At 41.0% G+C, this 23,917-nt stretch overlaps 2 protein-coding genes across 2 annotated transcripts; one reads left to right on the top strand and one right to left on the bottom strand.

The window, feature by feature from the left end:
• The first annotated feature begins 736 nt into the window (after positions 1 to 736).
• slc30a7 (solute carrier family 30 member 7) lies at positions 737 to 14,734 on the top strand. Its single transcript, XM_059340727.1, has 11 exons — positions 737 to 890; positions 1,184 to 1,285; positions 3,197 to 3,310; positions 3,549 to 3,636; positions 3,935 to 4,064; positions 6,584 to 6,853; positions 6,996 to 7,043; positions 8,304 to 8,439; positions 12,597 to 12,687; positions 13,979 to 14,128; positions 14,220 to 14,734. Exons 1-11 carry the CDS (start codon positions 811 to 813, stop codon positions 14,265 to 14,267), a joined length of 1,257 nt encoding a protein of 418 aa, XP_059196710.1. The 5' UTR covers positions 737 to 810; the 3' UTR covers positions 14,268 to 14,734.
• A 921-nt stretch (positions 14,735 to 15,655) lies between these two features.
• dph5 (diphthamide biosynthesis 5) lies at positions 15,656 to 22,792 on the bottom strand. The gene is made up of 7 exons (XM_059340729.1): positions 22,502 to 22,792; positions 22,000 to 22,124; positions 19,457 to 19,565; positions 18,579 to 18,699; positions 17,347 to 17,386; positions 16,857 to 16,960; positions 15,656 to 16,236 (listed from the first exon to the last, which is right to left on the bottom strand). The coding sequence occupies exons 1-7, from the start codon at positions 22,634 to 22,636 to the stop codon at positions 16,004 to 16,006; spliced, it is 867 nt and encodes a 288-aa protein (XP_059196712.1). The 5' UTR covers positions 22,637 to 22,792; the 3' UTR covers positions 15,656 to 16,003.
• Positions 22,793 to 23,917: the final 1,125 nt, after the last annotated feature.

The raw sequence follows: 23,917 nt of genomic DNA, 5'->3' as shown, positions 1-23,917 counted from the left end.
TTTAAAAATAAGTTTTTCAGATTTTATTTATCAGGCAAGTTTTCTGTGATTGTGAACTACATATTTGAATACTTACTTACTTACTTCCTTTATTGCAGTAAAAGTACTAATACCACACTGTGAAAATATTCCACTACAAATAAAAGTCCTGTTTCCAAAGTAGACATACAAAAGTTCCAGCATCAAAAAGTACTTAAAGTATAATTTATATTATGCAGAATGTAGTAGCAGTAGTCATGTGTGTACTAGTAGATGTAGTAAAATTTATCGTAGTAGTCATTTTTATAGCAGTAAGTGTAGGTGTAGTAGTACTTATAACAGTAGTAGCAGTAGTAGTAATAGTAATAGTATTTATATTGGCAGTAGTACTATGTATAGTAGTAATATTAATTTCAGTAGCAGTAGTAGTAATAGTAGTAGTAGTGGTATTTATTGCAGTAGAAGTAGTAGTAGTAGTAGTAATAGCAGAAATATTTATTGCAGTATCAGTAGTAATAGTAGTAGTAATAGTAATAGTATTTATTGCAGTATCAGTAGTAATAGTAAAAATAATGGTAATACTATGTATTGCAGTATCAGTAGTAATAATAGTAGCCGTATTAGTAGTTATAGCAGTAATATTTATTGCAGTAGCAGTAGTAGTATTAGTAATAGTAGTATTAGTCTGTGTGGTAATATCAGCCAGTTATTGAGTAACTGGAGCTTTTATTGTGAAGGCCGGTTAGAGCGGAAGTTGACAGTTAGCACCCGTAGCTAGGTACAGTGAGTGTGTGTCTGTGTGTGTCTGTGTGTGTGTGTTCAGGTGTGAACATGTTACCATTATCTGTCAAAGACGACGAGTACAAACCCGCTAAGTTCAACCTGCTGCTGAAGCTCTCAGGATGGTTCAGGTAAGCTCACCTGCTGCTAACGGAGCTAACTGCTAACAGAGCTAACAGAGCTAACAGAGCTATTGGGGGAACCAGCGGAGCGGCTAGCCCGATGCTAACCGGCTAGCCTGAGGCTGAACAGTGTTTATGTTATTAACCTGTGGACAGGTGTGACTGACAGTCAGCTGTGTGTGGAGGAGACCGTTAGGTGGGACAGTCCCGGGACTGTCCAGGTCTGTCTGTCCCGGTCTGTCTCTGGGTCTGTCCCGGTCTGTCCCGGGTCAGTGATGGAGGTGCTGTGATTGTGTCCGCAGGTCGATCCTCGCGGATAAAACGTCCCGCAACCTGTTCTTCTTCCTGTGTCTGAATCTGTCCTTCGCCTTCGTGGAGCTCACCTATGGCATCTGGAGCAACAGGTGAGCTAACACTGTTAGCACCGCTAGCATCAGGATGTGCCACGTATGTGTTAGCATACAGCTGTGTGTGTGTGTGTGTGTGTGTGTGTGTGTGTGAGTGAGACAGAGGGATTAACCGACCTATCATCAAACAGTGGACCTCTGTGTAGTTACTCATTCACCAACAGAGGACCTCAGAGCCCTCAGGGAACATTTTGGGAGTCCCCTGGTGGTTTAACATGCCCGAACATTTACAGTAATATGACGTGAAAATACCTTAAAAATAAAATTCCCGTTCTGTGGTTTGCAATAATAACCCTCTGAAACATCCCGCCGGAAGGATAGTATCAGTAGTATCAGTATGACAAAAAGACAGTTTATTATAGAAGGAAACTGAAAAAGCAGGCATTATTGTCAGAGTTTTAATTTTCTGATGATCCTTGAATGCATCATCAGTGAGAAATCTTTCCATTTGAAAAAGAAACCAAAACAAAAGCCTAAAATTGTGATATTTGTGTCAGAATCTCTTAGAGGCTGTTTACACAGAGCAGAGAGGAGAGGACAAGGGAGGCTGGAGACATGACAATACTTCAATATTATGTACAATATGTGGAGACACTATTTTTTTAAAAATTTCATGACACCTGGAAAAGTGTTTATATATTAATTCCATTTTATTTTAATTTTTCAAAAATAATTTATCAGATAAATTCAGCTTGTAATTTTTCTTTTTTTCTGATTTCTGTCATTCTGACTGTGTTATTCTGCACAAATACATGTTTGAGTTGTTCCCACTCTTAGCCATGATTGTGCTGATTCAATTTTAGAGGTTTTATATTTTGCCATGTAAAACAAGGACACAGAGAGGAAAACGTAAAAGGAGGAAAAATGCCTGAAGCTGCCTGTTGGGGTTACGAGGGTTCAGACACATGATATTTTATTGACGCCTCCTGGTGTGAATCAGCAGCTAGTGACAGTCACTGATCATTACGTCACTGCTTACAATAACGGCTTTGTTTACATTCAGTGTCATGGCAACGAACAAGTAGGAAGTGCTATTGTGTCAAACAATCATACTAAATATATATGTGCAGCTTCTTCAGTGAACTGTTTATTGTCATACAACAGAGGAAAAACATACAAAACATCTTCTGTGTAGCGCTGTCACTATAATTATCCAGTTTATTACAGTATTTATAGCTTAATGGTAGTTTCCATAAGACGATTAGCTGTTGACCGTGTCTGACATTCTGTTGCCAGTCCACGTCCAAACAGCAGAAGTTTCCCGACTTTAAGTATCAGTTCCTCATTCTTTTAGGCTGACGGGTCTCAGGATCAGAACCAACGTGTGTGTGATGTCAAGTAAAAGAAATGAACTCAAAAACGTCATGCTACAACTTTTTCTGCTGCTTGAGACCAAATTAAAACTTGGTTCTCTGATTAATCCTCAACAGACGGTCTGTAGAGTCCGTCCGGAGGATTTAACTTGGCGGCTCAGAGACATCTGCTCGCTGTGGGAGGATTTCCTCTCAAAGTCATCAGATTGATGTGTTTAGCTTTCTCCTGGTGGAGCAGCGTAATTTAATTAGCAGAAAAATATATTGCAATGTCAGTTTTTTTCCCAATATTGTGCAACTCTCAAACATCAAAATGAAGTCATTATTGCTGTAAAATGCAGTTCTGACGCTGTTTCTTTTTTTTACACCACAGAAGAAACAGAAATGTATATGAAGAAATACACATTTTATTTAATTTTAACAATAAACAAATCGACTGTACAGCCAACTATTGGATGACTTGGACCACCCTTTTCTCATGATTTTACTCAAACTGTTTCCTGTTTCAAAATAAAGGTTGTGTTGATGTTGGACATGCTGAGGGTTTGATGTGTGTATTTTATATCTGTGTGTTTGTTGTGTGTCTCCTCTTTAGTTTAGGTCTGATCTCAGACTCCTTCCACATGTTCTTTGACTGCACCGCTCTGCTGGCAGGTCTCGCAGCCTCCGTCATCTCCAGGTGGAGATCCAACGACAGCTTCTCCTACGGGTCAGTCATCGATCGGTGCTCTGTTAGTCAGTTCTGTGTTCTGTTAGTCAGGTCTGACTGAGGATCTGAGCTCTTAGTCAGGTCTGACTGATGATCTGTGCTCTTTTAGTCAGTTCTGTGTTCTGTTAGTCAGGTCTGTGTTCTGTTAGTCAGGTCTGACTGATGATCTGTGCTCTTTTAGTCAGGTCTGACTGAGGGTCTGAGCTCTGTTAGTCAGGTCTGTGTTCTGATGTTTCAGGTACGTCAGAGCCGAGGTTCTGGCTGGTTTCGTCAACGGACTCTTTCTGATCTTCACAGCGTTCTTCATCTTCTCTGAAGGAGTCGAGGTAACCTGTCTGTCTGTCTGTCTGTCTGTCTGTCTGTCTGTCTGTCTGCACCTGTCTCTCTGTCTGTCTGTCTCTCTGGACCTGTCTCCCTGTATGAACCTGTCTGTCTCTCTGGACCTGTCTCCCTGTATAAACCTGTCTGTCTGTATGAACCTGTCTGTATGTCTGGACCTGTCAGTCTCCTTGTATGAACCCGTCTGTCTCTCTGGACCTGTCTCCCTGTATGAACCTGTCTGTCTCTCTGGATCTGTCTCCTTGTATGAACCCGTCTGTCTCTCTGGACCTGTCTCCCTGTCAGAGAGCTCTGGAGCCTCCTGATGTTCATCACGATCGGTTGCTTCCCGTCTCTATCGCTGGTCTGCTCGTCAACCTGGTCGGGATCTTTGTTTTCCAGCACGGAGGACACGGACACTCACACGGAGAAGAAGGTAATATCTTCATAATGTCTAGAACATCACTGATCAGAACCGATCTCTGTGAAACCTCACTGCAACCATATAGAACCACACTGTAGAACCTCATCACAGCTCTATAGCACCACACTGAAGCTCAGTAGAACCACACTGCAACTCTGTTAAACTTCACTGCAGCTGTATAGAACCACACTGCACCTCATTAGAGCCTTGCTGCAGTTGTCTAGAATCTCACTGTTAAACTTACTGCACTTCAGGAGAACTTCATTGCAACTCTGTTAAACCTCACTGCAGCTGTGTAGAACCATGTTGCACTTCAGTGGAGCTTCACTGCTCTTTAATAGAACCTTGCTGTAGTATCTAGAACACCACTGCACTTCAATCACACTTCACGGCAGCTGTGTAGAACCTCACTGCACTTTAGTGGATCCTCACTGCAGCCGTGAAGAACCTCACTTCACATAGACTGTCACTGTTGCTGTGTAGAACCTCAGTGCACTTCAGTTGAACATCAATGCAGCTGTGTAGAACCTCACTGTTGTTGTGTAGAAACCTCATTGTTGTTGTGTAGGACCTCACTGTTGTTGTGTAGAACCTCACTGTTGTTGTGTAGAAACCTCACTGCAGCTGTGTAGAACCTCACTTCACTTGAGGAGAACTTCACTGCACTTGAGAAGAACCTCACTTAATTTACTAGAACTTTACTGCACTTCACTAGTAGAACCTCACTGCAGTTTAGTAGAAACTTACTGCACTTCTTTAAAACTTCACTGCACTTAAGTAGAACCTCACTGCACTTCACTAAACGTCACTCTACTTCAATGGAACGTTACTGCACTTCAGTAAAACTTCACTGCATTTCACTAGAACCTCAATGCACTTCTGTAGAACATCACCGCGGCTGTGAAGAAACTCAGTGCACTTGAGTAGAACCTCACTGAACTTCACTAGAACTTTACTGCACTTCACTAGTAGAACCTCACTGCACTTCAGTAGAATGTTACTGCGCTTTAGTAAAACTTCACTGCATTTCACTAGAACCTCACTGCACTTGAGTAGAACTTCACTGCACTTGAGTAGAACCTCACTGCACTTCAGCGGAATGTTACTGCATTTAAGTAAAACTTCACTGCATTTCACTAGAACATCACTGCACTTGAGTAGAACTTCACTGCACTTGAGTAGAACCTCACTTCATTTAACTAGAACTTTACTGCACTTCACTAGTAGAACCTTACTGCACTTGAGTAGAACTTCACTGCACTTGAGTAAAACTTCCCTGCATTTCACTAGAACCTCACTACACTTCACTAAACGTCACCGTACTTTAATGGAACGTTACTGCACTTCAGTAAAACTTCACTCCATTTCACTAGAACCTCACTGCACTTCACTAGTAGAACCTTACTGCACTTCAGTAGAATGTTACTGCACTTCAGTAAAACTTCACTGCATTTCACTAGAACCTCACTGCACTTCACTAGTAGAACCTCACTGCACTTCAGTAGAATGTTACTGCATTTTAGTAAAACTTCACTGCATGTCACTTGAACCTCACTGCATTTCTGTAGGACCTCACTGCACTTGAGTAGAACCTCAATGCATTTCACTAGAACCTCACTGCACTTCTGTGGGACCTCACTGCAGCTGTGTAAAACCTCACTGTCACTGTGTAGATCCTCACTTGACTTCTTTAAAACTCCATTACACTTGAGTAGAACCTCACTGCACTTGAGTAGAACCTCACTTAATTTCACTAGAACTTTACTGCACTTCACTAGTAGAGCATCACTGCTCTTGAGTAGAACTTCACTGCACCTCAGTAGAAACTTACTGCACTTCTTTAAAACTTCACTGCACTTCAGTAGAACCTGACTGCAGCTGTGTAGAATCTCACTAAACTTCAGTAGAACCTGACTGAATTTCACTAAACGTCACTGCACTTCAGTAAAACTTCACTGCATTTCACTAGAACCTCACTGCACTTCACTAGTAGAACCTCACTGCACTACTGTAGGACCTCACTGCACTTCACTAGAATTTTACTGCACTTCACTAGTAGAACCTCACGGCACTTCAGTTGAATGTTACTGCACGTAAAACTTAACTGCATTTCACTAGAACCTCACTGCACTTCTGTAGGACCTCACTGCAGCTGTGTAGAACCTCACTGTCACTGTGTAGATCCTCACTTAATTTCACTAGAGCTTCACTGCACTTCACTAGTAGAACATCGCTGCACTTGAGTAAAACTTCACTGCATTTCACTAGAACCTCACTGCACTTCAGTAGAAACTTACTGCACTTCTTTAAAACTTCACTGCACTTAAGTTGAACCTGACTGCAGCTGTGTAGAACCTCACTAAACTTCAGTAGAACCTCACTGCACTTCACTAAACGTCACTGTACTTCACTTGAACCTCACTGCACTTGAGTAGAACCTCACTGCACTTCAGTTGAACCTCACTGTCACTGTGTAGATCCTCACTTGACTTCTTTAAAGCCCTCACGTCTCTAACCTGTCTGTCCCTCAGGTCACGGACACAGCCACTCTCTGTTTAACGGCAGTGTGAATCACGGACACAGTCACGGAGGACACGACCACCACAACAAACATTCAGACTGGAAGAGTCACGGAGGACACGGACACAGCCACGGAGGACAGGACAGTCATGGACACAGTCACGGAGGACACGACGGACATGGACACAGTCACGGAGGACACGACGGACACAGTCACGGAGGACACGACGATCATGGACACAGCCACGGAGGACACGGTGGACATGACGAGCACTGTCACGGTGAGACATGAAGTCAGTGGAAGAAGAGACAGAGTGGACGCCACTGTCTGTCCGTCTCCTGATGTCTCCGCCTCGTCATCAATATCTTTAAATAAGTTGATTTCTCGTGTTTTTAACTGAAAGTGTTTCTGTGTTCTTGCAGACGAGCTGCACACTCCGGGGAAAGGATCCAGTAAACAGATCCTGCAGGGTGAGAACTGGTCATTTAACACACTGAACATGTCATTAACAGAGACTTCAGACAACAACAACGACTCATTTCACCACCACCACCTTGGCATTTCACTGCAGTGAGAGCATTTCTTGGAACTTGAGCTCAGTGTATAAAATGAGCTGCTGTGGCCTCGAGGATAATCACAGCCTCATGAAACTTTACAACCACAAACTAGAGACCTGCAGCATTCAGAGGATGGATGGCCGAGACACTAGATTCATAAAAAGGCGCTTTCTCAGCAGCAACACAACACAAGTGCTCGCCATAAAATCGCACAAAATACACAAATCTACTAAATGTCCAAAAGTTTCTGAAACCACATCACAGAATTTAATTTTTCTCCGCTGTTCTAAAGGTTTCGGTGTTTTAATGTAATGTTCTGGAGGGCTTTTCACATTTTTTACTGATTCTCCAGTTAAGTTCTAGCTCATATTAGCACCAAATGTGTGTAACAAATGGTATCAAACCAAAAATTGCAGCAACAACCTGTGAGACATAGTTGAGCTGGAAATGGACTTCAGAAAGCCAAACATTAATGTTCCGAACCTTTATACACCTTAAAAGGTTTACTCAATTGATTCATTAAGTCATTATTTATTACAGATTTATTTATTATTTCACATGTGCATATTTACATGTGGAAATAAATACTTCTATACCTGTCTACACCACAATAACAACAAAGAAATAATTCAAATAAGTGAAGTAAAATACATTCACAGACGAAAGATGAAAGTGTCCTTCTGATCATCACAAACAGGAATGAGTTACAGTGTAAACATTTACAGTTTACAGAAAAAAAAATATTAGACCACCCTTGTTTTCTTCAGTTTCTTGTTAATTTAAATGGCTTGTACAACTAAAGGTACATTTATTTGGACAAATATAATGATAACAACAAAAATAGCTGATAAGAGTTTAATTTAAGAGCTGATATCTAGACATTTAACATGGGAAATGGCCAGATATCAGCTCTTAAATTAAACTCTTATCAGCTATTTAAAAAAAATAATGTATTAAAATAAACAAGAAACTGAGGAAAACAAGGGTGGTCTAATCCTTTTTTCCATGACTGTATAATCAGAGAGCAGCTGCGACCACTAGAGGGCGCCGTCACACCATCACACAGTCAATAATCAACCAGCAGCACTCAGACTCCTCGGAGAACCACGGTTCTACTGACAATAAACTGATCTGATAATAAAACAATAATAATATTATAATGTGTTGTTGCAGGCGTGCTGCTGCACATCATCGCCGACACTCTGGGCAGCGTCGGCGTGATCATCTCCGCTCTGCTGATGCAGCATTACGACCTGATGATCGCCGACCCCATCTGCTCCATGCTGATCGCCCTCCTCATCGGAGTCAGGTGACGCTCTTCTTCTTCTGCTGTTATTACTGAAACCTGTTGGAGCTGAGAGATGAACACAGTCTGGCTTCCTATACGTACATTGGTGGTGGTTATTACCACCCGTCTGTGTGAACTCTGTCTTATTAACACCTGTGCATGTTCTTGTGAAAAGCTTTTAACCCGATCACATTTCACCCACTTCTAAATTTAAAAATTACAGCAAGAAGCAACACAAGCTGCAGATCAGACAGGAGAGGAAAATGACTCATTGTTTAAATTCATGAATATATTTATTTTATCCCTCCCTGTGCTCCCAGTGCACACTGTTTATTCTTAACTGAACATTTTTCAGCTGTAACACTCTAAACCAGCCGTCTCAAACTCAAATTACCTGGGGGCCGCTGGAGGCAGTTCAAAATGACCAAAAAAAGACACAAAATGATCAAAAAAAGACACAAAATGTCCAAAAAAGACACAAAATGACCAAAAAAGACACAAAATGACCAAAAAAGACACAAAATGACAGAAAAAAACCCTAAATTACTTTAAAAAAGGCACAAAATGACCAAAAAAAAAGACACAAATGACTAAAAAAGACACAAAATTACGAAAAAAGACACAAAATGACAAAAAAATTCACAGAATTACCAAGAAAGACACTAAATTATTTTAAAAAAAGACACAAAATTACCCAAAAAAGACACAAAATGGCTGAAAAAAATGCAAATTATTTAAAAAAAGACACAAAATGACCAACATCATGTTTAAGCTCCTGTTTGAAGAGTTTAAAGAGTCTGAAGAGATGTTGGAGTCAGACGTGTTATTGATTCAGACGCATTGATTTCTGTTTGATGTGCTGATGCAGCAATAAACTAAGATACTGAGAGTCAGAGGGGCAGTTTATATTACAGTAGAGCTGCTGAAAGACTGTCAGACACGGATATCAGTCTATATGTAGTATCAGTACACACATGTAGTATTAGTATACATGTAGTATCAGTACACACATGTAGTATCAGTACACACATGTAGTATTAGTATACATGTAGTATCAGTACACACATGTAGTATCAGTACACACATGTAGTATTAGTATACATGTAGTATCAGTACACACATGTAGTATTAGTATACATGTAGTATCAGTACACACATGTAGTATCAGTACACACATGTAGTATCAGTATACATGTAGTATCAGTACACACATGTAGTATCAGTATACATGTAGTATCAGTACACACATGTAGTATCAGTATACATGTAGTATCAGTACACACATGTAGTATTAGTACACATGTAGTATTAGTATACATGTAGTATTAGTACATGTACTACACCTGTAGCAGCAGATGAAGCTCCATAACTCAACATCAACTATAGAAGCTTCTGTGTTTTTTTTTAATAATTTATTTCAGAGAAGCTCTGTGACAGAATCTGTCTTTAATTATTATTATAACTACTATTATTGTTATCATGAGAACCTGAAACACGTGGTTCTGTTCCAGCCGAAGGACTGGTTGGTTGGTTGTTTGTTTTCTGGGTTGGTTGTTTTTTTTGTCTGTTTGGTTGGTTTGTTTTTGGACTCTGTGTACTACCTGTGTACTGTAGTTGTAGTGTAGTATTAGTAAGCAGCCAGCAGCATGTGGCCAGCTGAGACCACACTGACAGACAGATGACCAGTGGAACCACTTAAAATAACAGTAAAAGCTCCTCATTGACCACTAGAACATCTTTAAAAAAAACCCTCTTTAGTGACCGCTAGAACCACTTAAACTAACTCTTGAACCTCCTCAATGACCACTAGAACATTTAATATAACTAACAGAACTCCTGAAATATCCTCTTTAACCTCTGTAATGACCACTAGAACTTCTTAAAGGACCAATAGAACTCCTCCAGTGATAATTACAACTACAATAACCCCAAATAACCCAGATTTACTCTTCATAGACCTGCTGACCTCTCTTAATAACCTCTAGAACCTCTTCAATGACCATTATGAAGTTCTAAAGAAAGTATAGAACAGGGGGTCTCAAACTCAAATTACCTGGGGGCTGCTGGAGGCAGTATCAAAATGACCAAAAAAAGACACAAAATTACCTAAAAAAGACACAGAATTACCAAAAAAAAAGACACAAAATTAATTTTAAAAAAGGCACAAAATGACAAAAAAAGACACAAAATGACAGAAAAAAACCTAAATTACTTAAAAAAAGAAACTAAATGACCAAAAAAAGACAAAGAATTACTTAAAAAGACACAGAATTATTAAAAAAAAAGACACACAATTATTTTAAAAAGACACAAAATTATAAAAAAAAAAAAAAATTATTACAAAAGACACAAAATATTTTTTTTTTTTTAAAAACACAAAATTACCAAAAAAGTAATTAAAGGGACCTTCCACACACAACACAGTAAAGTGCCATTCATATAAAACTCACATTAAACTTTCATATCAAGGTGGGGGCCACAAAATATCGTCACGAGGGCCACAATTGGCCCGCGGGCCGCAAGTTTGAGACCCATGGTCTAGAACCTGTTACTTCCACAGTGACCATTAGAACCTCCTAAAGGGTTAATGGAACATTTCTAACTATTATTAGACCAGAGGAACTGCTAGAACGTCCTCAGTGACCAGAGAACCTCTTTAGTGACATCTGACTTTCTAAGAAATAATGAAACACACACTTTGGTCTTTTCTCACATTAAAAACCTTCAGTCTTAAGATGACAGAGTTCCTTGAACTTGTTTGTTAATGTTCTCGGTTCTAAGCTCCGTCTCTACGTGACGGTGAGAGAACTTTGAGTGAAAACTGCAGTAAACAGTCACTGTGATGGATTATCTCTCTGGTTTCACGGAGTCTGCCTGGAAGGAAGGAAATCAATCTGAAACCTGATGGATACTTTGGAAAATGGTTTCCACTAATGTAAAGAATGTGCAATTAGTAGTTAATGGGCTCCAACATGCCAAACCACCGGTATGGAGCCGGGAACGGTTCTGGAGTCCGGGCCCGGCCAGCCTGTCCTCTGGATGTAAATGCAGCGGTCAGATTTCCCAGAAGCCCCGGTGATAAATGGAGATGATGTGTGCTGATGTGGTTTGATAGGATGGAAGTGAGCTGCAGCTGCAGACTTAAACAGTCAGCAGAGCAGAGCTGTGGTCAGCTGAGAGGCCTGCACCACCACAGGCATCAGGTTACTGCAGCTGGAAACATCCAGAGGACAGCTCACCAAACTGCTGCTACAAATCTGGAGGTTCTCAGCTACACTGTAGAGTACATTTCAACCAAACACCAGTTATAAATCTGTAGTTTCTGAGGTCTACTGCAGCTGGAAACTGCTGAACTCCAGTTAAACATCCACAGAGTACAACTCACCAAACTCCTGCTAAAAATCTGTAGGTTCTGAGCAACACTGTAGAGTACATTTCAACCAAACTCCTGTTAAAAAAATGTTTTTTCCCGACGTCAGTTGGGGTCGTAAGATGATTTCTGGGGGTCGCCAAATAATTTAGGAAGTCAGCTCTGTCTCCACTGTGTTATAGTGTTCATGTGTTAATGTGTTTTAGTCTTTTTGGTCATTTTGTGTCTTTTCTGGTCATTTTGTGTCTTTTTTTTTAGATCATTTTGTGGTCAATTTGTGTCTTTTTTTTGTCATTTTGTTTCCTTTTTTTGGGTCATTTTGTGTCTTTTTTTTTGGTCATTTTGTGTCTTTTTGGTCATTTTGTTTCTTTTTTTAGTCGTTTTGTGGTCAATTTGAGTCCTTTTTTGCTTAATTTTATGTAATTTTTTGGTCATTTTGTGTCTTTTTTTGATTGATTTTGTGGTCAATTTGATTCTTTTTGGGGTAATTTTGTGTCTTTTCTGACAAATCCCAAAGTAGCAACTACTGCTGTAGAGTACAACTCACCAAACTCCTGTTAAAAATCTGTAGATTCTGAGCTCTACTGCAGACTACAACTCAGACCAAACTCCAGTTAAAACCCCACAAATTCTGAGCTCCACTGCAGAGATTAGTAGTAGTAATAAAGAGCAGCAGTAGCGGTGTGTGTCGGGGTGTTGTGAGGTTGTAGGTTGTGATGTCACTGAGGGGTGGAGCCTCTGAACTATCTGAATCAGCTGTTAGTGTTCACACATGCTCAGTGTGTCCTCTCTGACCTTTGACCCTCAGCGTGGTGCCTTTACTGAAAGAGTCCATTGGGATCCTGATGCAGAGAACGCCTCCATCACTGGACCACGCCCTGCCGGAGTGTTACCAGAGGGTGAGTACAGGACATGGTTTTACCATAAAACTTTTTAACTAGTATAATTTGCCATGAAAAAAGTCATAAATAATGCCATAAAAACTACACAGGTTTAAATGACCTATAAGTATTACCTATACTGTTCAATAAAAATATTGTAAAGCCTGTAGTATAGTATGATATAAAGTTATTCATAAAAAATCCTAGTATAATATGCCATAAGATTTTTAGTAAAAAAAAATTTTTTTAAAGTCATGGTATAGTATTTTGTCAAATTTCATAATAAAAGGCATAATATAGTATTTTGTCAAATTTCAGAATAATAGTCATAATGTAGTATGTTGTCAAATTTCACAATAAAAGTCAATACAGTATGTCGTCAAATTTCATTTAAAAAAAAAGTCATAGTGTAGTATGTCGTCAAATTTCATAATAAAAGTCATAGTATAGTATGTCGTCAAATTTCATAATAAAATTCATAGTATAGTATGTCTTCAAATTTCATAATAAAAGTCATAGTATAGTATGTCTTCAAATTTCATAATAAAAGTCATAGTATAGTATGTCTTCAAATTTCAGAATAAAAGTCATAGTATAGTATGTCATCAAATTTCAGAATAAAAGTCAGTGTTTTTAAATTTCATTTAAAAAAGTCATAGTAAAGTATGTCGTCAAATTTCATAATGAAAGTCAGTTTAGTATTTTTTAAAATTTAATTTTAAAAAGTCCTAGTAAAATATGTCTGCAAATTTCATAACAAAAGTCATAGTATAGTCAGTCGTCAAATTTCACAATAAGTCATCAAATTTCATAATAAAAGTCAGTTTAGTTTGTTTTTAAATTTCATAATAAAAGTCATAGTATAGTATGTCGTTAAATTTCATAATAAAAGTCATAGTATAGTATGTCATCAAATTTCATAATAAAAGTCACAGTTTAGTTTGTTTTTAAATTTCATTTAAAGTCATAGTATAGTATGTCGTCAAATTTCAGAATAAGAGTCATAGTATGGTGTGTGTCAAATTTCTTTAAAAAAAAAAAAGCTATAGTATGTCGTCAAATTTCATAATAAAAGTTATAGTATAGTATGTCGTCAAATTTCATAATAAAAGTTATAGTATAGTATGTTGTCAAATGTAATAAAAAAAAGTCATAGTATGGTGTGTCGTCAAATTTCAGAATAAAAGTCATAATACAGTATATTTTAAATTGACAGTATAGTCGGCCAGCAGTAACACCTGGAGCAGCTGCCCGTTGTATTAGATTGTGAGGGAGGAGTCTAATTCCTGGCTGCTGGTGTTGTGTTCAGGTGCAGCAGCTGCAGGGAGTGTACAACCTGCAGGAGCCTCACTTCTGGACTCTGTGTACGGACGTTTACATCGGAACATTAAAGCTGCTGGTTGCCCCCGACGCCGACACCCGCTGGATCCTCAGCCAGACGCACCACATCTTCACACAGGTACCTGAACGCACCGTGTCACACCTTCACACAGCTAGTAGTCGTATTATTTCGTAGTATTTGTACTCATTTGTTGTCTGTGTGTCTGCAGGCTGGAGTTCGACAGCTGTACGTTCAGATCGACACGGCCGCCATGTAGAAGCTCCTCCTCCTCTCAACACCTGGGACCAATCACCTTCAGTCTGCTGCTGGTGACCTCTGACCCCGCCCACAGAGGCGCTGCAGGACAGACTGAGACCAGCGGGGGGGAACTAGACTGATCTCCCATAATGCTCCAGCCCGACTCAAACAGCCCCTCCCCCTCTTTTTTAAATGTACCTGTCCGTGGCGGCGGGAAGCGAGATGCCCCGCCCTGCACTTTGTAGACTGGAGCAAAGCATTCTGGGTAAAGTGCCTTCATCATGAATCAGAGACAATCTGAGCCCCCCCACCCCCGCCCCTCTATGACATCACCGCTGGGACCAGACCGCTGCCAGCTGATTGGTCCGTGCGTCTGTGATGTCACTGTGTTTTTAACGTGCCAAACAATGTGACCAAACCATGTGACCAGTCAGTGGGTTTCTGTCTTTTTTTCAACTGTAATAAATATTTTTTTTTTTCTCTGAATGTTGATCTCCATCTTTATTGATGATGTCACAGTGTATTCACTTTCTGTTCAGGGAACAAACTGGGGACCCAGTTAATATCAGAGTTTAACTGAACCAGATATGTTATTGATATGAAGTTTTTGAATTAAAAAAACTCAAAGCACGGTATACCGTGAAATTAAAAGTATGTCGTCAGTTTTTCATTAAAAAAAAGCATACTATAGTATATCGATTTTTGTCAAAAATGGTCAAGTTTTAAAATGCTCAAAATGGGTTAATTATAATCTGTTGGTACATATTAGAGACTAATATGGCCAAAAGATTACCAAAAAATGCCCCCCTCAAAAAAAAAGTCATACATGTAGATTTTTGTCAAAAATGGTCAAATTTTAAAATGCTGTTAATGGGTCAATTATGGTCCGTTTTAAAATATTAGAGCATAATATGGCCAAAAATGACAATGAAAAACACCATAATATTGGATGTCCAAAAATGACCCTCTCAAAAAAAAGTCATACTATAGCATGCTGATTTTTGTCAAAAATGGTCAAATTTTAACATGCCTATGCTTCAAATGGGTCAATTATAGTCTGTTGATACATGTGGTAGTATAGTTTGTCTAAAAGTAGCAAAAAAACATATTGGATGTAAAAAAAATGGCCCGCTCAAAAATGATCAAATTTTAAAATGCTTATAGTGGGTCAATTATGGTCTGTTTTTACATATCAGAGCATAATATTGCAATAAATGACAGAAAAATACCATAGTGTTAGTTTGTTGATACATGTGGTCGTATAGTTTGTCCAAAAATAGCGGGGAAGAAACCCATATTATGAGCTGTCCAAAAATGACTGGCTCAATAAAAAGTCATGTAAATTTTTCATTAAAAAAAGTCACGGTATAGTTTTTTGTATGTTTTCATTATGAATCAGAGACAATCATTGATCCCCATTTTTATTGATGACATCACAATGTACAGAGTTCAGGTTCAGGGTACAAACTGGGGACCCCCATCAGAAGTCAACTAGTCCAGACATTTTGTTTTTACAGAACAAAACAGACATTTTTATATTTTTCTTATGACATACAGCTGCTTCCTGCATCTTCTTTTGTGTGTGTGTGTTTGGGCCTGTATCTCTATCTGTGTGAGGACCAAAGTGTTAAAAAAAATCATCATAGTGGGGACGTTTGGATTTCAAAGAACAGTTTACGGTTTTGTGTTTGGGGTTCGGAAGCGCATTCTGCTCATAAAAGTCCTCACGAGTACAGAAAGACGAGCAGCTGGACGTTAGGAGCAGAAGGTGGAGCTGTCGATGGCGTGCAGGTGTTTCAGAGCGTCTGGTTCTTCGTTGACTCGCAGCATGTCCACCTCCAGCGGGTGGAGGTGACCCGTGACCACCAGAGAGTGGAGCGGGCCGCCGAGGTCGCAGGAAACCAGCTGACGTAACGTCGCCGCACGGATCACCTGGTCGTCAGCGCCGAGCCGGGCCACGCCCACACACACCGTGTCCTCCGTCAGACCTGCAGGGGACACGCCGTTCAACAACATGTTAATGTTAGCACGCAAAATATAACTTTACATTTTCTTCCTCAAAATATGACTTGTAAATATGATAGTTTATTGTCAAATTTCACAATAAAAGTCATACTATAGTAAGTCCTCAATTTTCATAATAAGGCATTGTATAGTACGTCATTAAATTTCATAATAAAAATCATTATATAGTGTCAAATTTCATTTAAAATAAAACTCAATGTATTATGTCGTCAAATTTCATAATAAAAGTCATAGTATAGTAAGTCGTCAATTTTCATAATAAAAGCCATAATATAGTGTTGTCAAATTTAATGTAAAGAAAGTCATAACGTAGTATGTCATCAAATTTCATAATAAAAGTCATAGTATAGTATGTCGTCAAATTTAATTATAAAAGTCATTTTTCTTAAAATGTGATTTTCTTGTACTTTTTCTTCATACATTTTATGAATAAATCCTCAATATATAAAAGGCGTTACTTTGAAAATATTACTGAATTAATTATAACTTTTTGTTACAATAAAGATATTTATTCCCCTAACAGTGTGTGTGTGTGAGCGATCTGGTGAGCCAATCAGAAGGCAGCAGACGAGCTGTCACTCACCTAGCTCCTCCCCCTCGCCCCTCCTCCTCTCGATGATCTGGATCAGCTGATCTGCAGCCTGACTGACCGTCATGTAGCGAGGAGGCTCGTAGATCTTCTTCCCTCTGAAACCAATCAATCGATCGATCAATCAATCAATCAACACAATCTCAGCTTTGAGAGTTGGTCTAAAAAAACAAAACAAGCACAGGGCTGGACAGTGAAGTGGTTCCTTTAACAGACTTTTATTCTGAAAATAAGACCACTTTTATTCTGAAATTAAAACCACCTTTGGTTCAAAATAAAACCACTTTTGTAACCACTTTATTGTCTTAATATTACATGTTATCTGTAGCGCCTGTCAGTCACCGCAACCGCACACGCTTGGAAAATACCAGCTGGATGACATCATCATGACATCATCAGCCTGAAAACCTGAAACCAACTAAGAGACACTAAAAAACATCCAGGAGGACCTGGACCTGGTTCTGGACCTGGTTCTGGTTCTTACCTCATCATGTTCTCGATGCTCTGCTCTTTGACTTTAATATCTGTGGATAAAAACACATCAGATTCAGTTTTTAGACAGTTTTAATATTTTACTTTTAGTATTTATTCAGTTTGCTGTTGCATTAAGTCTTATTTCTTTATTGTGATTTTTATTCGTATCACTAAAACTAAACACAACACAATTAAAAACAGAATTAAATTTTGAAGAACCTCAAATCATCGGTCAAATAGTTTCACATTTATTGGTTCATTGGTTCATGTATTATTTATTAAATAAAATGTGTTTTCATCTTTTATCTGAGAGGTCGGTGTGTGGGACGAATGATGGATGAGTCTGTCTCTTTGTGTTTTTATGGGCTTTTATTCTTTTATTTCCTTTAATAAACATTAGGAACCAGCTGAGACACACACACACACACACACACACACACACACACACACACACACACACGCACACACTCATTACACAAACACACAGCAGGTCAGCAGCTCCCACAGGACTGTTAGTTAAAGGGGCGGGGGTCCCAGGGGTGTCTGAGTGTGTGTGTGTGTGTGTGTGTGTGTGTGTGTGTTTGGGGGGTGGGTGTCTGCCATGGATAAACAGACACCTGGTGGTGCTCCCGGCAAAACCTGCTCGACCATGAACGCAACATCCAGCTGCTGCATTCAAGTTCAAAGCTCAGTCAAATATCATCCAGTCCACCTTAATAAAACCCTGAACACTGTGTAGTCATTTTAGTCCCCACACTAAATTTAGTCCCTGAATGCCTCACAATAAGTTTAGTCCCTGACCACCCCACACTAAGTTTAGTCCATGAGGGCCCCACACTAAGTTAAGACCCTGAACACCCCACACTAATTTAAGTTCCTGAACGCTCCACGTTAAATTAAGTCCCTGAACGCCCCATAGTAACTTTAGTCCCTTAATGCCCCACACTACCTGTAGTCACTAAACGCCCCACACTGTATTTAATTCCCTAAATGCCCCACAGTTTTTAATTCCCGAAAGCCCCACGCTAAGTTTAGACACTAAACGTGCCATGCTATTTTTAATTCCTGAACTCCTCACACTAAGTTTAGTCCCTGAATACCCCACACTAAGTTTAGTCCCTGAAAGCCCCACACTAAATTTAATCCCTGAACGCCACACGCTAAGTACCTGACCTGTGACCAGACTAAGGCAATAAAAAATTGTGTGTGTACTGAGTGTGCGTGTGTGTGTGTGTGTCTCACCCAGCAGACAGAGCGTGTGCATTCCAGCTGTTCTGTTTTTACAGATTTTGTCGTAGAAGCTCTCTGGTCTCCACGTCTCCGTCCAAAACACCAACGACACCGTCTCCCCGAAGTTATACAGCTGTCACACACACACACACATCAAAGGTAAGTGTGTGTATGAAGAGAAAACTGTTTACTGTTATCACATGTTCTGAACAAGGACAGACACCCAAAAAAAGTCTGTAAAATGTTCCACACTCATCTCAGTCCCTGAACGCCTCATTAACATCTCATTAATAATTTGCATCCTGTGTGGCGGTTGAAGTTTGATGGTTGATGGCGTTCGAATCGACCACACAGGGCAATGTGGTGAGGGGGCGGGGCCTCAGACAGCAGGGGGCTCATTTGCATATCCCGCCCCTCATTAACATATTAACGACCTCCCAGAGGAGACGCTGTGGTGGTACAGCTGGGTCCTGCGCTCTGATTGGCTGCTATCTGACAGGTCAGTTATTGATGACTTATCAGCAGATGGGGTGCCCTGAGCTCTGACTCACAGGCTCAGACCTGCCTCAGTGGATCTTATTGTATGGAATTAGAATAATAAATACATATAAGAATACAATTTAAATGTGTTTAGAACTGCTTTTATTTATTTAAAAATATTGCATCTTTATGCAGAATTAAGAGGATTCTCTCAATTATTGTAATAAAGTTTCTAAAAACCAAAACAAACACCAGGTGACGGTAAGAAACGTATTGAGATTTTATTGGAAAAAAAATTATTCATGTGTCGAATAACTTAATGACATCACTTCTGTCGCCACCCAGTGGACGTCTGTGGTCAGTGACATCACAGCATCCGTAACGAATCACATCGAGGATTATCGACTCACCTGCAGCCCGCAGCAGCCGACGGCGTTCATGATGGAGGCGTTGTGGATCACTCTGTACGGTATCCCAGCATTCACTGCTCTCAGCACCAGGTCACTGTGGGTGGTGGCCCTGCAGGAGAGTAACTAAACACCTGAGTAACTAAATCACAAAGTAACTAAATCACAGAGTAACTGCACACAGTAACTCAATTTTTCACAGTAACTAAATGAGTCACAGTAACTAAATGCTGAGGTCACAGTGGAGGTGAAACCAGTTTGATGAAACAAAAAGACATTTTTAGTCTTCAGAGGAACAAAGACAGCTGCAGCGTCTCTTTCATGTAAACTATAAAACCAACATTCACATGAACAAAAGTCAACAGAGTTTTGAGACCGCGAGCCGCGGAGCTGCAGTCTGTTATTAACTCTGACAGAAAGCTCGCGGTTTCAGGAGAAATGTGCAGAAAAGAAGAGAGAAACTCTGAGAGAAGCTCTGTGGTCACATCAACATCTGAGACAGCAGAACTGCTGACGGATCAATACAGGCTGCAGAGACACGTGGACAACTGGGAGACAACACGGAGCTCAAACTGTCCTCAAACTGTCCTGGTGGACAACACGGAGCTCAAACTGTCCTCAAACTGTCCTGGTGGACAACACGGAGCTCAAACTGTCCTGGTGCACAACACGGAGCTCAAACTGTCCTGGTGGACAACACGGAGCTCAAACTGTCCTGGTGGACAACACGGAGCTCAAACTGTCCTCAAACTGTCCTGGTGGACAACACGGAGCTCAAACTGTCCTGGTGGACAACACGGAGCTCAATTGTCCTCAAACTGTCCTGGTGGACAACACAGAGCTCAAACTGTCCTGGTGGACAACACGGAGCTCAAACTGTCCTGGTGGACAACACAGAGCTCAAACTGTCCTCAAACTGTCCTGGTGGACAACAAGGAGCTCAAACTGTCCTGGTGGACAACACGGAGCTCAAACTGTCCTGGTGGACAACACGGAGCTCAATTGTCCTCAAACTGTCCTGGTGGACAACACAGAGCTCAAACTGTCCTCAAACTGTCCTGGTGGACAACACGGAGCTCAAACTGTCCTGGTGGACAACACGGAACTCAAACTGTCCTGGTGGACAACACGGAACTCAAACTGTCCTGGTGGACAACACGGAGCTCAAACTGTCCTGATGGACAACAAGGAGCTCAAACTGTCTTCAAACTGTCCTGATGGACAATATGGAGCTCAAACTGTCCTGGTGGACAACACGGAGCTCAAACTGTCCTGGTGGACAACACGGAGCTCAAACTGTCCTGGTGGACAACACGGAGCTCAAACTGTCCTGGTGGACAACACGGAGCTCAAACTGTCCTGGTGGACAACACGGAGCTCAAACTGTCCTGGTGGACAACACGGAGCTCAATTGTCCTCAAACTGTCCTGGTGGACAACACAGAGCTCAAACTGTCCTGGTGGACAACACGGAGCTCAAACTGTCCTGGTGGACAACACGGAACTCAAACTGTCCTGGTGGACAACACGGAGCTCAAACTGTCCTGGTGGACAACAAGGAGCTCAAACTGTCTTCAAACTGTCCTGATGGACAATATGGAGCTCAAACTGTCCTGGTGGACAACACGGAGCTCAAACTGTCCTGGTGGACAACACGGAGCTCAAACTGTCCTGGTGGACAACACGGAGCTCAAACTGTCCTGGTGGACAACACGGAGCTCAATTGTCCTCAAACTGTCCTGGTGGACAACACAGAGCTCAAACTGTCCTGGTGGACAACACGGAGCTCAAACTGTCCTGGTGGACAACACGGAACTCAAACTGTCCTGGTGGACAACACGGAGCTCAAACTGTCCTGGTGGACAACAAGGAGCTCAAACTGTCTTCAAACTGTCCTGATGGACAATATGGAGCTCAAACTGTCCTGGTGGACAACACGGAGCTCAAACTGTCCTCAAACTGTCCTGGTGGACAACACGGAGCTCAAACTGTCCTGGTGGACAACACGGAGCTCAAACTGTCCTGGTGGACAACAAGGAGCTCAAACTGTCCTCAAACTGTCCTGGTGGACAACACAGAGCTCAAACTTTCCTGGTGGACAACATGGAGCTCAAACTGTCCTCAAACTGTCCTGGTGGACAACACAGAACTCAAACTGTCCTCAAACTGTCCTGGTGGACAACACGGAGCTCAAACTGTCCTGGTGGACAACACGGAGCTCAAACTGTCCTGGTGGACAACAAGGAGCTCAAACTTTCTTCAAACTGTCCTGATGGACAATATGGAGCTCAAACTGTCCTGGTGGACAACACAGAGCTCAAACTGTCCTGGTGGACAACATGGAGCTCAAACTGTCCTCAAATTGTCCTGGTGGACAACATGGAGCTCAAACTGTCTTCAAAATGTCCTGTTAGACAACATGGAGCTCAAACTGTCCTGAAGGACAACACAGAGATCAAACTGTCCTGGTGGACAACATGGAGCTCAAACTGTCCTTATGGACAACACAGAGCTCCAACTGTCCTGGTGGACATGGACGTGACTCACCCGAACGGGTCTCCCACCACCAGGAACGCCACATCGGTGACGTCGGCGTCCTTCAGGATCTCGTCGGCTCCTTGTTCAACCAGCTCTCTGTCCGCCAGGATCAGCTGCTTCCCATAATACTCCTCCTGAGGACACACGGGACAGACACGGTCCTGATAGAGTTACTACAGTCACTAACACACTGATAAAGAGGACATGACAGAGAGAGAGACAGACAGACAGACAGACGGAGACAGACAGAGAGACAGACAGACAGAGAGACATAGACGAAGAGGCAGAGAGACAGAAGGACAGACACACAGAGACAGACACACAGACACACAGATGAAGAGACAGAAAGACAGACAGATTGACAGACAGGTGTAATAACTCTTTATAACGTGCAGTATCGTGTTTATACTCATATATTTACACAGAGACACTATATATTCCCTATATATTTATAAACAGACTGGTCTCTGCTGGTCCTGTACCAGGACTCCAGGACCCGGTCTGGACTCACCAGAGCCTCCTTCCCCACCGTCAGGATGGAGGTGTAGGCCTCCAGGTAGACCCGGCTGCAGCTCCGCACCGCCTGCAGACCTTTCACCGTGATGTCCGCCGCGTCCCCGAGCCCCAGGCCGACCAGGTACAGCATGCTGCCGGCCGCACAGACCCGCTGTCCCCGCTGCTGCTGCTGCTGCTGCTCTCACAACAACAAGAACACTTTATTAAAAACTTTTATCAGCCTGGTTCTGCTCTCACGTGTATTCTGACTGGACCGACCGGAATACGGCATGCCGTAAACTGTTTACGTTCACGACAGCGACGGCCGCGATACGTTCTGTTCTTGCGTGGGCGGATGTCACACCAGACTCCGTTGACAAATCTTTACATTTAATAAAGCCTCATGTGTTTATACTGTTTATGCTTACAAAATACAACTCATTCATATATTTTCTGATGCAGCTTGAAGCTAACATTAATCCGGCGTAAAAAATATTTATAAATAAGTAAGTTTCATCGAATAATTCACTGTAGTCGTTAACGTGCTCAACTTTAAATGAGAGAAGTTCACGGCACTCAACGACTTAAAATCGCTTAAAATCTGTGGAAATGTGAGTCTGGTGGATTTAATCTGAGCCGAATTGAAGAGACTCTTTTAATGTCTCAGAATGTATAGAGTCACAAGTCTTTTTTAAAAACTGGTTTAAAATAAATCAAACAACAAATGCCAAATGTAGGCTATGATTGGAGACATGTTCAAAATTCACCATAATAAAATATAAACTGGCCTGCTATTCTCTGATGGTATGTTTACAGTTGCAGGGCCGGTTCTAGCCCATTGGCTGCCCTAGGCGATATTGAGATTTTGCGCAAAATACGAATAAATAAATAAGAAAACACAGATCTTCATCAAATTAAGAATGGCAAAGACTGAAAATAAATAAAATGTAGACATACAAATGCAATAAAAATAAACATAAAAATGAAATTTAAATGTACATTTATATTTGATACATGAACTACATACAGGCAATATAATGGTCTCAACATTTTAATTTTTAGAAACTTTGGAACTTTACCAACAACAACTGAATTGAAAATAAGAATAAATAAATGAGAAAACACAGATCTGTTGATTGTAAAGACTGAAAATAAATAAAATGTACAAATGCGCCAATTTGGCGCCCCCTGCCAATTTGGCGCCCTAGGCAGCCGCCTTGGTGGCCTGTAGGAATAACCGGCCCTGTACAGTTGAACCTAGTTTGTAGGGACAAATACAACTTGAGATTCAGTTTGACAGTGCAGTACTCTCACTCTGAAGAGATCAGTTTTCAGTTCAAGCTTTTCTGACAGTTCGTCCTGTGAGCCATCAGAAATAAATCTCAGTATGATTATTCAGTTCAGTCATTTCAAATAGTTTCGGACTCATAAA

This window comes from Centropristis striata, chromosome 9 (assembly GCF_030273125.1).
Source record: "Centropristis striata isolate RG_2023a ecotype Rhode Island chromosome 9, C.striata_1.0, whole genome shotgun sequence".
In the NCBI taxonomy this organism is placed as follows: domain Eukaryota; kingdom Metazoa; phylum Chordata; class Actinopteri; order Perciformes; family Serranidae; genus Centropristis; species Centropristis striata.
This window is presented reverse-complemented; position numbering and strand designations above follow the sequence as displayed.